Source organism: Pelmatolapia mariae, linkage group LG20 (genome assembly GCF_036321145.2).
Source record: "Pelmatolapia mariae isolate MD_Pm_ZW linkage group LG20, Pm_UMD_F_2, whole genome shotgun sequence".
NCBI classification, from domain to species: Eukaryota; Metazoa; Chordata; class Actinopteri; order Cichliformes; family Cichlidae; genus Pelmatolapia; species Pelmatolapia mariae.
This window is the reverse complement of record NC_086244.1, coordinates 29,269,880-29,280,395: the sequence shown is the minus strand read 5'-3', so window position 1 is coordinate 29,280,395 and position 10,516 is coordinate 29,269,880. Positions and strand designations below refer to the sequence as shown.

General features: G+C 40.5%; 2 protein-coding genes across 2 annotated transcripts; both read left to right on the top strand.

Annotated features, from left to right (window-relative positions):
• Positions 1-2,806: 2,806 nt before the first annotated feature.
• On the top strand, positions 2,807-5,549 carry srm (spermidine synthase). The gene is made up of 8 exons (XM_063464120.1): positions 2,807-2,992; positions 3,307-3,427; positions 3,506-3,598; positions 3,686-3,839; positions 3,962-4,045; positions 4,256-4,401; positions 4,557-4,679; positions 4,784-5,549. The coding sequence occupies exons 1-8, from the start codon at positions 2,862-2,864 to the stop codon at positions 4,799-4,801; spliced, it is 870 nt and encodes a 289-aa protein (XP_063320190.1). The 5' UTR covers positions 2,807-2,861; the 3' UTR covers positions 4,802-5,549.
• Positions 5,550-8,251: 2,702 nt separating this feature from the next.
• On the top strand, positions 8,252-9,524 carry sst7 (somatostatin family member 7). The gene is made up of 2 exons (XM_063464505.1): positions 8,252-8,559; positions 8,932-9,524. The coding sequence occupies exons 1-2, from the start codon at positions 8,455-8,457 to the stop codon at positions 9,157-9,159; spliced, it is 333 nt and encodes a 110-aa protein (XP_063320575.1). The 5' UTR covers positions 8,252-8,454; the 3' UTR covers positions 9,160-9,524.
• The last annotated feature ends 992 nt before the right edge of the window (positions 9,525-10,516 follow it).

Here is a 10,516-nt window from a genome sequence, read left to right as displayed (position 1 = left end):
CAAGAAAGGACCTGTGGGATGTTGTCAGAGTAATATTTCCAAGCATGGTTGAATCTGTGCTGCAAAGAAAGCAGCTCTGAAAGCAAAAGAGGATCCAGCTTGATAGTACCAAGGTGTGCCTAATGAAATGGCCAGTGAGCCTTTACAGATGCTGTGCTTGTCACAAAAAACTTACAAATGATTGCGAGAAGATGTCAAATTTGACGTGAGGGGGCCTTTCATTAATGTCTGACTGACGGTCCCAAGCTTTACTTTGAGTGTCAAGTAAAAACTCACCACATGGCCCAAACGGCTGTTTTTCATTTTCAGCACAATGAATCTTATGTTTCACTAACAGCAGGCTTTGATACAACATCTAGTACTATTTCTTGTCCTATTAGCTGTGTTTTAGTTGGCCTGCACCATTAAGAATGCTTTATTGGTAACAGACTGCAAGCACTATGTTAGCACTGCACCTTTGGATCACATCGCCTTAAGGTTACAAACTTTAATATGATTGTGATCTTTGCTTACATTTTTCTTTACTTGCCCTGACAAGTTTGAATTGTTTGCTCCCCTTTAGCATATTTTACTTTCTGTTGAGCAATGACAGGTTCTTGTTTAAACAGATAAAAACATACTTTCACAGGAAACTAAATAAAGCGCCTCTGCCCGTGTGAATTTCAGGTTTGTGTTTGAGGATTAGAGTATGAGGATTAGATTTTCATTTTTCTGCCAGCAGCCACTGAGCTGCCTTTTTTTTTTTATTTAACTTTGAACATTGTTGTAAATTTTCTTGGCTTACCTAGACAAGTTTGAATTTTGTGCTCAGCTAACTTTTGCCTTTGGGTATAACACTCTGTCATGGAGATACTGAGCCTAACGTAAACAGACTAAGAGTGCACTGTTGCCTTGTGCAGTGTAACAGCTGAGATCTGTCCTCAGAGTCCATTTAGAGTGGCTATTCTGATGTCGAACTGGAATGTCTGGAATTGCAGATATTGACATTTCAGTCTGAGACAATCGTTTTACTGTTTTAAACTCAAATGCTATTGAAATTAATCCAAGTAAGTAACTACCATCATTTCTGGTTAGATTGGGGTAGGATTAGGGTTTGGGTTGGTCTGAGACTTACTAAGAAAAATACCTCCAAACTGGCCAGTTTTTGTTCAGTCACAGCAAATTAAATAAATAAATAAATAAATAAATAAAAATACAAATTCTGCATCATAAACAAGTTTCCATAGTCAGCCGGTCATATGCAGGTATGTTGATATATAAATAAACATGATGTAATTTACTGTTTAAGCTTTGTTTCTCTTGTTCAGTATGTCTTCTGTATTAAAGTCTAAGTTTGAAAGAAACAAAACAATAAAAGGAAAAAAAGATTTCTTGTATGTCTTTGCATGACAGTAAACCATACTCTAAAAGGTGGGCGTTGCTACAACGAGGCTACAAATTCTAAAACATAGATTTTAACACAGGCATCTTCAACCCAGCATCACAGAAGATCTAAACTTACCACAAGAAGTAACAAAATTCATGTTTGGTCGCTCTATTACTCTATTGTAACGATGCTTCTTTACAATAAATCTTATACCGTTGGAAACCAGGTTTTTATTTTTCCTTAAACGGTGCCACCTTTGTAAGAAAAATGCATTTCTGGGTTGCGCCAATGAAAAAATTCTATATTTTCTCTGTGAATGTCAAACACCTTGTTTGGTGTCGTCTGTGCCGAATTGGATGATTACAGTCTAAAGAAACAAGACACACTGACAGTTTAACAATTTATTGATTGAACAAACAGGGGCCTCTGTTGCAAGTGGAAGAACCATAAACAGCTACAATGGCTTACCACCTCCTCCTCATGCTGGTTACCAACTTGGTCGGCACCCCTATCCTTCAACCACTATTTGTCACAAGACAGCCAATGTGGTTGTGTTGGCTGTTAAGCCTTCAATGTCTTGTTTATATAACTAAGTTCATGTAACTGCCAAAGTTTAGAGGCAATTGCCCAAGAGAGTGAACAGTGTTTAGAGTTGTTTGTTGTTTTTTTATTCTTATTTTATGCAGTCATTTGTGTGAAGTTAGCTCTGTCACAATTAGAATATGAGTGAATTGAATCTTGGCGATGACAGGTTTTCTCTCTGTAATGTTTGACTGACACAATCCGAAAGTTAGATTGAAAAAAGCTTCAGAGCACAGTTATTACTTTACAGTGTTTCGTTTTACAGGCAGAAATGAACCAAACTCAGACCTTTGACCACTTTTGTATTTGCTCAAAAGGTTTTGGGTGGAGTACTACTTTTTTTTCTCGCACGCTCATTCAAAGGAGTTTTAGAATGTATCTTCACTGTTAAATGTAACTAGGCTCAAAGTGTTAAAGTTATCTTATTTTAATAAACAACACTGTCATATGCAAAACTAGGGTGGCACTAGGGGTGTAAGAGATCACTTTAGGGTGGCACATGCCACCCCATGCCACCCTTCTAGATCCGCCCCAGGGCACATGCCACCCTTCAAGATCCGCCCCTGGAAAGCACTCGTGAACATAAAAACTGACTGTTATAGTTTCCTTGAAACTATCAAGCAGGCATACACTCGTCTCCCGCACCCTGGTGTCCAAACTCACGGGTGTGTTCACACGCCAACTTGGTTGGGCTTCACGTGGGCTGCTCAGCTCGTGCTTACAGGGCGGTGCGGCCGATGTGAAGTCAAACAAACTATACGAGAGAACCTGCCAATTGGTTAGCGTCGTGAAGACCCAGCTACGTCAGCGCCCTCCCATTCGCTTTAAGAAGAGGGCGTCAAGTCTCGCGGTCAGGCAACGCGTTTGTCGTCACTCTTCACTGCCACGCTTCCAAACACGTTAGGCAGCTGTCATGGACCATATTAAAGATGGATGGTTTACAGAGTCTTGTACGCTATGGCCGGGGCAAGCAATGAGTCTCCAAGTAGAGGAGGTCCTCTACCACAAGAAATCCAAATTTCAAGATGTTATGGTTTTCAAGAGGTGAGTACTGTGAGGCTCTCTTCACTTAGCTAACGCTGCTAGCTGTTAGCTGTGCTCGCACTGAATGAGCAACCGAGAGTATGTTTTTTTTTTCCAGATGGTTGAAAGATACGAAGTTTTTAAGCTTGGCTCGTGATTTGCATGTCATTGAAACTTTAGCGTAAACTTTAAGGGTAACGCTAGATTCATTTAAGTCACGGTACATGTATTTGTTTAATGGTACTAAGCATGTGGTTACACATCTGAATCCTAGGGAAGCTCTTATGTAAAAGTGCTCCTGTTGCCTCTTACTGTGCTGTAATGCTACTTTCCAGCAAAACCTACGGAAATGTGCTGGTGCTGGATGGAGTGATCCAGTGCACAGAGAGGGACGAGTTTGCCTATCAGGAAATGATTGCCAACCTTCCCCTGTGTAGCCATCCTTGTCCTAAGAAGGTATTTCTCGTAACTCTGTGAAACAACAGTACATTCGGGATATTTCCAGCTCTGACGGTTATATTTGCGTTTTCACAGGTGCTCATCATTGGTGGCGGAGACGGAGGTGTGCTAAGGGAAGTGGTGAAGCATCCGCTGGTGGAATCAGCGGTTCTTTGTGAGATAGACGAGGTGGGAGCAACAACTCTGTCAATTTATGATGTAGGGATTGTCCTCTCTGCTGCCTTTGATGACATTTTTATGTTGTCTTCTCTTTAGGATGTGATTAATGTGTCAAAGAAGTTCCTCCCAGGGATGGCCAAAGGGTTTTTCAGTCCCAAGCTCACCCTCCACATTGGTGATGGCTTTGAATTCATGAAGCAGAATCAGGACGCCTTTGACATAATAATAACAGATTCATCAGACCCAGTGGGTAGGTGCTGCTTAAAGTCCCACAATCCTTGTGTGCCCAAAGAGCTAATCAAACAACACAAATATGGGACATGCTTTAAGGAGGCAGTCTCAATCAGTATATCTCTTTAATCATTATTTCAGGACCTGCTGAGAGCTTGTTCAAGGAGTCTTACTACCAGCTGATGAAGGCAGCATTGAGAAGTGGTGGAATTATTTGTTCCCAGGGTAAGTTTATATTTCACTGGACTTGTGCATTAAAAGCTGGCTAATAAGTAACCTTTTGAGTCTGCTAAAGGTGTTACTGTTATTCAGTTAGTGAATGGATTACTTTCTGTTGAGTTGTTCCCTTCAGATTGAGCAATGCCAAAAGATGGGAAAGTAACACTTTTATTTATTTTTTTTCCTCTCCCCGCCTCTTGCTATTGTAACTGACAGGCGAGTGTCAGTGGCTCCATTTGGAGTTGATAAAGGAGATGCAGACCTTCTGCAAAACCCTATTCCCTGTGGTGGACTACGCCTACAGCACCATTCCAACTTATCCCAGCGGCCAAATTGGATTCATGCTCTGCAGTAAAAATCCTGTAGGTGTTAAACCGTCATTCTCAGTTTGTCATCCACCACACTCCCCCAAGTGTTCTTGGAATGCCTAAAAAAAGAAAAGTGCAGAAATGTTCCATAGCACAATAACAGTTTCTCCCTGATCATTTGTCCTTGTACTTTTTCTTTGTTTTTTTAGGAAACAAATTTCAGGGAACCAGTGAAAGCACTGTCAAAAGAAGAGAAGGAAAGTATGAGCCTTAAATATTACAACCCTGAAATTCACAAAGCGTCGTTCGTTCTCCCAGAGTTTGCAAGAAAGGTAAGTTGATTTCAAATTTTAATAGTCTGTCCCACACTTGGGAGTGCAATCCACATAATGCCGACAGGTATTTTCTGCATTTCACCTTGTGTCTTGTCTGACAGGTGCTCAGAGAAGCATGACCAGCAGCAAAGGGCCATGTGCATCCTTCAGCCAACCCTTAGAACATGGATAAACAACCTTTTTCAATGGCTTCTTGAACTCTACGTAGTTAAACGTCATCCCAAGAGTATCAGTTCAGAGAAAATATTGATTTTGAGCCGGTCTTGCACACTCTTGTGTTGTCTTTCAGTTCTTCATGTAATTGTCTTATCTGCATTTTGTGAAGCAAACCTAACCTCATTCTGAAATGTTGTTTTTTTTGTTTTTAATTCTGTTTACTGTAAAATACAATAAATTACACATAGCACAACATGTGTAATTGTTACATGGAGTATAGGAACTGAGCTACCATTTACAGGTCAAGTGAATAATACTAATCACATCTTTAAATACAATGTTTTTGTTGTGGAAATGTGTAACCCCCACTCACACCTCCTTGCAGACCTACATCCCAGATGCCCAGTTTTGTTTGGCAGGTGGCTTTAATTTTATTGTGGCTGATCGGTGTATGTAATCCTCTACTGCACATTTATTTTGTGACCTTTATTATTTTGATCTTGTCACAATCATGGTTCAGAATACTGTCCACTACACAGAAACCCTATAGTGCCTGAAACTGGTTGCGCATAACCTACCAGTCTTATGGTCTCCTACTCAGAAGCTAAATGGAAAGAGATCCCTTTAAACAAAACAAAAAAGCACCTAATTGGTTTAGTTAAGGCTCAGCTTTGAGCATCAGATATAGAATACTGTAAAGAGATCACATTACATGCAAACTTTGAAATGTTACCAGAGCTTTCCAGTCCACGAATAGTCTTAACATATGAATTCATTATGCAGTTATAGCATGCAGTATTGGGTATTGATTACTGGGTATACTGTTTGTACTGTGGTAAGAGTCTGACTGTAGGATGTGAGATCGTTTCTTTAAATGGAAATGTAATAGTTCAGTGATTTGAGCTAATGTAAGACATGATTTACTGTTAGCTCTGGCTACCTTGACTCTTTACTGGGACACGGTGTTATACCTGAATGAATGAATTTGTCTTTTTTATAAGAATCATGAACTGCAATAAACTGGTAACGCAAAATTAATGGATCAATGGCTGGGTTATGTTTTGTTTTTCGAGGTCTGCATTTTCCAACCACGCTTTCAAGCTGCTGTTTGCTGCAAATGGTGAGCAGGATCTGTGTTTGCAGGTGGGAGCAGTGTAGTGCTGAGACACGTGCAGCTTCGGTATTCAGGCACCAGGTGGCATCCTTGAATCTTTCATGTTTTAGGCCCGTCTCCGCATTGGAATTATACTGCTGAAATTCTTTGAATTAGAGTAAAAAGCAGTCGGCCCCTCTGAGCTGTTTAGTGTTTTATGATGGGAAGTGTCACTGTGGAACTTACCATTCAGTTGCATCAACTCAATCTACTGTGCAAAAGCTCAGTCTTCAGTAATATTTTTTCATTTTTTATTATAATGGGACCAACCTGCAGTTCAGTACTATGTTGTCACGCTGCTTTTACACAGGAGCTGTGTCCGTAGCTGGATGATAAAGATAATTTGTGCTTGTGAGTGTTAATACTGTAATATAGGAAATGAAGCACATCTCTATGGGCTTGTGTTAGCACCAATGAACCGACAGCCATTAATTTTTAATTTGACTGGGTTTTAATCATCTCCATACCACAGGAACAAAACTTGGGAATACAATAGACTGACATTAAAATTAATTTCTTCTACAGCTAAATTGGTGGCTTGTTGCCACGTGTACAGATTCACCTGTTTGTTGGATAACAAAAGCATAAAACCCTTATATGATCTGTGAGTCACTAATTCTCAGCCATCTATTTCAGTTACTTGTTGAGGTGGTGACTCAACAACACGTAATAATGAAAATGGAGATTTTAATGCACATTAATGCAATCTCGGAGCACCTATAGTAGTCGCTGGGGATCCTTAAGTGTTTGAAGTCTCTTGCAGTGTCATCTGCAGATCCCTTTAAGCTGACAAGTTGCTGTATATTCTTCAAACACACTGAACTGCCAATATAACAATTTTTAACAGTCAGCTAATCTTTGGATTTGCTTTGGGCCAGCTTCAGATCAGCAGAAATCAACCCAGAGACTGTTGTGGAAGCATGAGAAATCCATTTGAACATATCAAACGAGGCATACTGGAATACGAGCGCCGCATGTTCCCTGCCAGTAGCAAAACAGTGAAACCTGTAAACTCAACTTAATTGTGCTTTTTCATGAAATGTCTCACAGGTTGACAGCGGATTCTCAAACACTTTGAAACAATGTCATCTCAGACAAGAAAGCATATGTTGATTAAATCTCCATAATTAACTTGAGTGAGACATTTACCTCATACACATTTTAAATATATATAGTATTGAATGTTTTGGTTTTTGTCAAGCCATAAAATACAGTTTATGGTGTTCTTTGGTAAATAGGTTTATGTTATGTCACTATATTAGACCTATAAAATATAACTTTTTATGTAAGCAAACTTGATTAGTAGTTAAACCTGTGTAAAGAGTTGAGGAATTCATTTTTACTTATAATGTATGTTAATGGTATTGTGTAGAAAACCTCAGTGGCAGTTTTAGAATCCATTTGTTGTGCAGTGCGTCTGGTATCCATTGTGAAGCAGAGGACATTAATTTGTTTTCGATTCAGAGACGCCACATGCATCAAATCACGGGGCCCATGTTAATGCAAAGATAACCTTAAGATCCTTATGGATCAGCACTAAACTACTGAACACTGCTGCTTCATTTTTAACAGCTATGCTAACTCCAAGAGATTGGTGATGTGCAGTGTGTCAGTGGGAGTGTCAGACCGTTCAATTGCAATCTGCAGGTGTCAAAGAGGCATATAGAAGCAATATGACAGGAATAAGATTTTGCCCGGGGTAGGGTGCCAAACAGCGGCCTGTGTTGGGAGTGGAAGATAAGCTGGCTCGTGGTCAATTTGTATCTCTTTTAGATCTACATTGACTCCTGCTACAGGGAAATGTGGCCGCTTTATTTTAAGTGCTAAAAATGGTTCAGGCATATCCGTTGGTATCACACTTTAGATGAGCTGTGGAATTGTCCGTCCACCTGTCTGACAGGTATTCTCTGAGATTGTCTATTGTAACTGCGAATGCATTAGTTGATGTCAAAACCTGGTAACGGGCGATTGACGTCGTCGTGCGCTGCAGATGTTTCCTCCCGATGAATCACATGTACGCAAGCCATCTCACAATTTGTCAAAAAGGTTAACTTTTAAACGGTTCCATTTGTTGTGTCCTGACCTCTTCATCTCTCCTCCTCTTTCATGCTCTCGTACACACCCCCAACAACATCCACACACACGCGCACACCCTCCACCCTCCGTCATACACCCACCACCCTCTACGTCAGTGGCAAACACGAAGGGGGTAGAGGCGTATAAAAGAGTGAGGGGCTTTAGAGGTAGAGCTGAAGAAACATCAAATCTTCTGAGCAGCTGCCACCAACTGCACTCCACTTTTTTTCTCCCCCACCGTTCTTCTCTGGATCTCCGGCTAGTCTGAGCTGCTCAGACTCTCCTGCTCAGACACACACACACAGACACACACAGCCACACTGTCTTTGTGAGCCTCCTGCTCCTGTGACTGTAGCTCTGGTCGGTCACCTGCACTCCTGTCACAGCATGCAGCTCCTGGTGGTGTTAGCAGCTCTCATGGGGGTTGTGTTCAGCGTTAGAGCAGCTGCCGTGCTTCCTGTGGAGGATAGGAGCCCCATCCATGTGAACAGGGTGAGGAGATTGTTCGTATTGCTCGTATTAGGTTGATGGGGTTTTTTTTTTTTTATGACTTTGAGGTGTAATTATTGATAAATGTATCCAGTTACTACATGGGAAATAGTTTGAATGATTAGAATTTTGAAAAAGAAAAATGTAACTTACAATAAAACAAAATCTGTGGCTATGAAAATAAATAGTAAGATATTTAAAAACTGCTTTTTTTAATTGAATTAAAACTGCTTTTAACTGACATGATTAATATTGTCAGTTTATATCATCTAAAATGGGAAAAGTATTAATGATCTGTGAGCATCACAGACAGGTCACACTTCCATGATTTTTCCTCCGTGATAATATTATCTCTACTTTCTGATTCCTGGTTAGGAGCTGAGCAAAGAACGCAAGGAGCTGATCCTAAAGCTGGTGTCTGGCTTGTTGGATGGAGCTCTGGACACAAACATGCTGCCGGGAGAAGCGACGCCTGTGGAGCTCGAGGAGCCGCTGGAGTCTCGTCTGGAGGAGAGAGCTGTGTATAACAGGCTATCGCTTCCCCAGCGTGACCGCAAAGCTCCCTGTAAAAACTTCTTCTGGAAAACTTTCACCTCCTGCTAACAGTGCCCAAAAAACCTCCCACTCGGCTCCGCCTGCCTCCGGTACTCCTTCTGTTCCAGCTCTACATAAACTGTGGTAGACCTCAGCTGTACATATCATCTACACCTGTCAGACATGCAACATCGATGGACTTCACTGAGACAGTGTGTCTGTTTGAATATTAATTATTTATGTATCTATTTATGTATACAATGTATGTAACAGTTTCTTTCAGGGTCAACAATAAAGCATGGATATAATATTTAAAATGGTGATAACAGTTAATTACTTTTTGGTTTTTGAAGGTCAAATTTTCCTTCTCCTGCTTCTGTAATACAAATGCAAAGGCAGATTTCTTAGAAGTATTGTAGCTGTATTTTTCATTGGGACTAAAATAATCGAAATATTTCACGGCTTTCCTGTGTGTGAATATTTTTCTTTCTAAGAAACATTAAGGCGCAGCTGTGCCCTGTGGATACGGAACTTCTTTTTCAAAAGCACATCAAACATTATTTTCTTTTAAGTCTTTCTACTTTACCGGCATACACACAATAATAACCAGGGGAAGCAATACTGCTACAAAGACCGGATTTTCTATAACTATGAAGCATTAAAAAAGGAATAAACTGCCCCCTTTTATTGTTAAATTAATAGCCTTTTACTCATCTATAAATAAAACTATACCGTAAGTGAATTACGTCAAAGTAGCTTGAGTATTAGTCCTTATTAATTCCTCACCACAGGTTGAGGGAGACGCTTCAGTGACTTATCACAGATCGTTAAATATGTCAGCGTGATAGGAAAGTATATAAATCAGAAGCTCCTCCCGTGTTCACACGATCATGATGTTCTGTTTCAGAATATTATGAGCAAAGTGGGGAAAAAAGGAGAACGGCTGTCAAAGCACATCAATAAAAACAATGAATGAAGGAAATAAATGAAAAGAGCGTGAAGTCAATATAAGCAAGAAATATCATGTTGCACTGATGACAGTCTGACCTCAGCGTTTAATAGAAAAAGCCCAGAAAAGGCTTTGGTTGCATGTTAAGATAATGAAGCGAGACCTCCATCAACCTGCTAATACTCTCTCTGATTCTGACTCCCAGTCAGCTGCACGCCTGCCCAGTTCTCAATCAGTCCTGCTACAACTGCTCCACACCCTCCAGCCCTTCAGGCACACTCAACCACCGTAAAATGAGTGTTTCTTAACCACTTATTTAGGGAAAAAGTGAAGTTGGTGCTGACCGCAATCAAATATCGACTTCCAACTCAGGCCCACGGCCCCTATTAGCGAACTGATGGATTTCCTGTGATAAATGACATGCAGGTGAAATGTCCTGCTGTTCGCGCCCGTTCAAGCGAACCGTTTATTTTCACA

What these genes read in the sequence shown, in the direction of transcription:
- sst7 (XM_063464505.1), top strand. Translation starts at nt 8,455, where the DNA reads ATGCAGCTCCTGGTGGTGTTAGCAGCTCTCATGGGGGTTGTGTTCAGC. An exon ending in GCCCCATCCATGTGAACAGG is followed by an intron (nt 8,560 to 8,931) that starts GTGAGGAGATTG and finishes ATTCCTGGTTAG; the next exon opens with GAGCTGAGCAAAGAACGCAA.
- srm (XM_063464120.1), top strand. Translation starts at nt 2,862, where the DNA reads ATGGACCATATTAAAGATGGATGGTTTACAGAGTCTTGTACGCTATGG. An exon ending in GATGTTATGGTTTTCAAGAG is followed by an intron (nt 2,993 to 3,306) that starts GTGAGTACTGTG and finishes GCTACTTTCCAG; the next exon opens with CAAAACCTACGGAAATGTGC. An exon ending in GCCATCCTTGTCCTAAGAAG is followed by an intron (nt 3,428 to 3,505) that starts GTATTTCTCGTA and finishes GCGTTTTCACAG; the next exon opens with GTGCTCATCATTGGTGGCGG.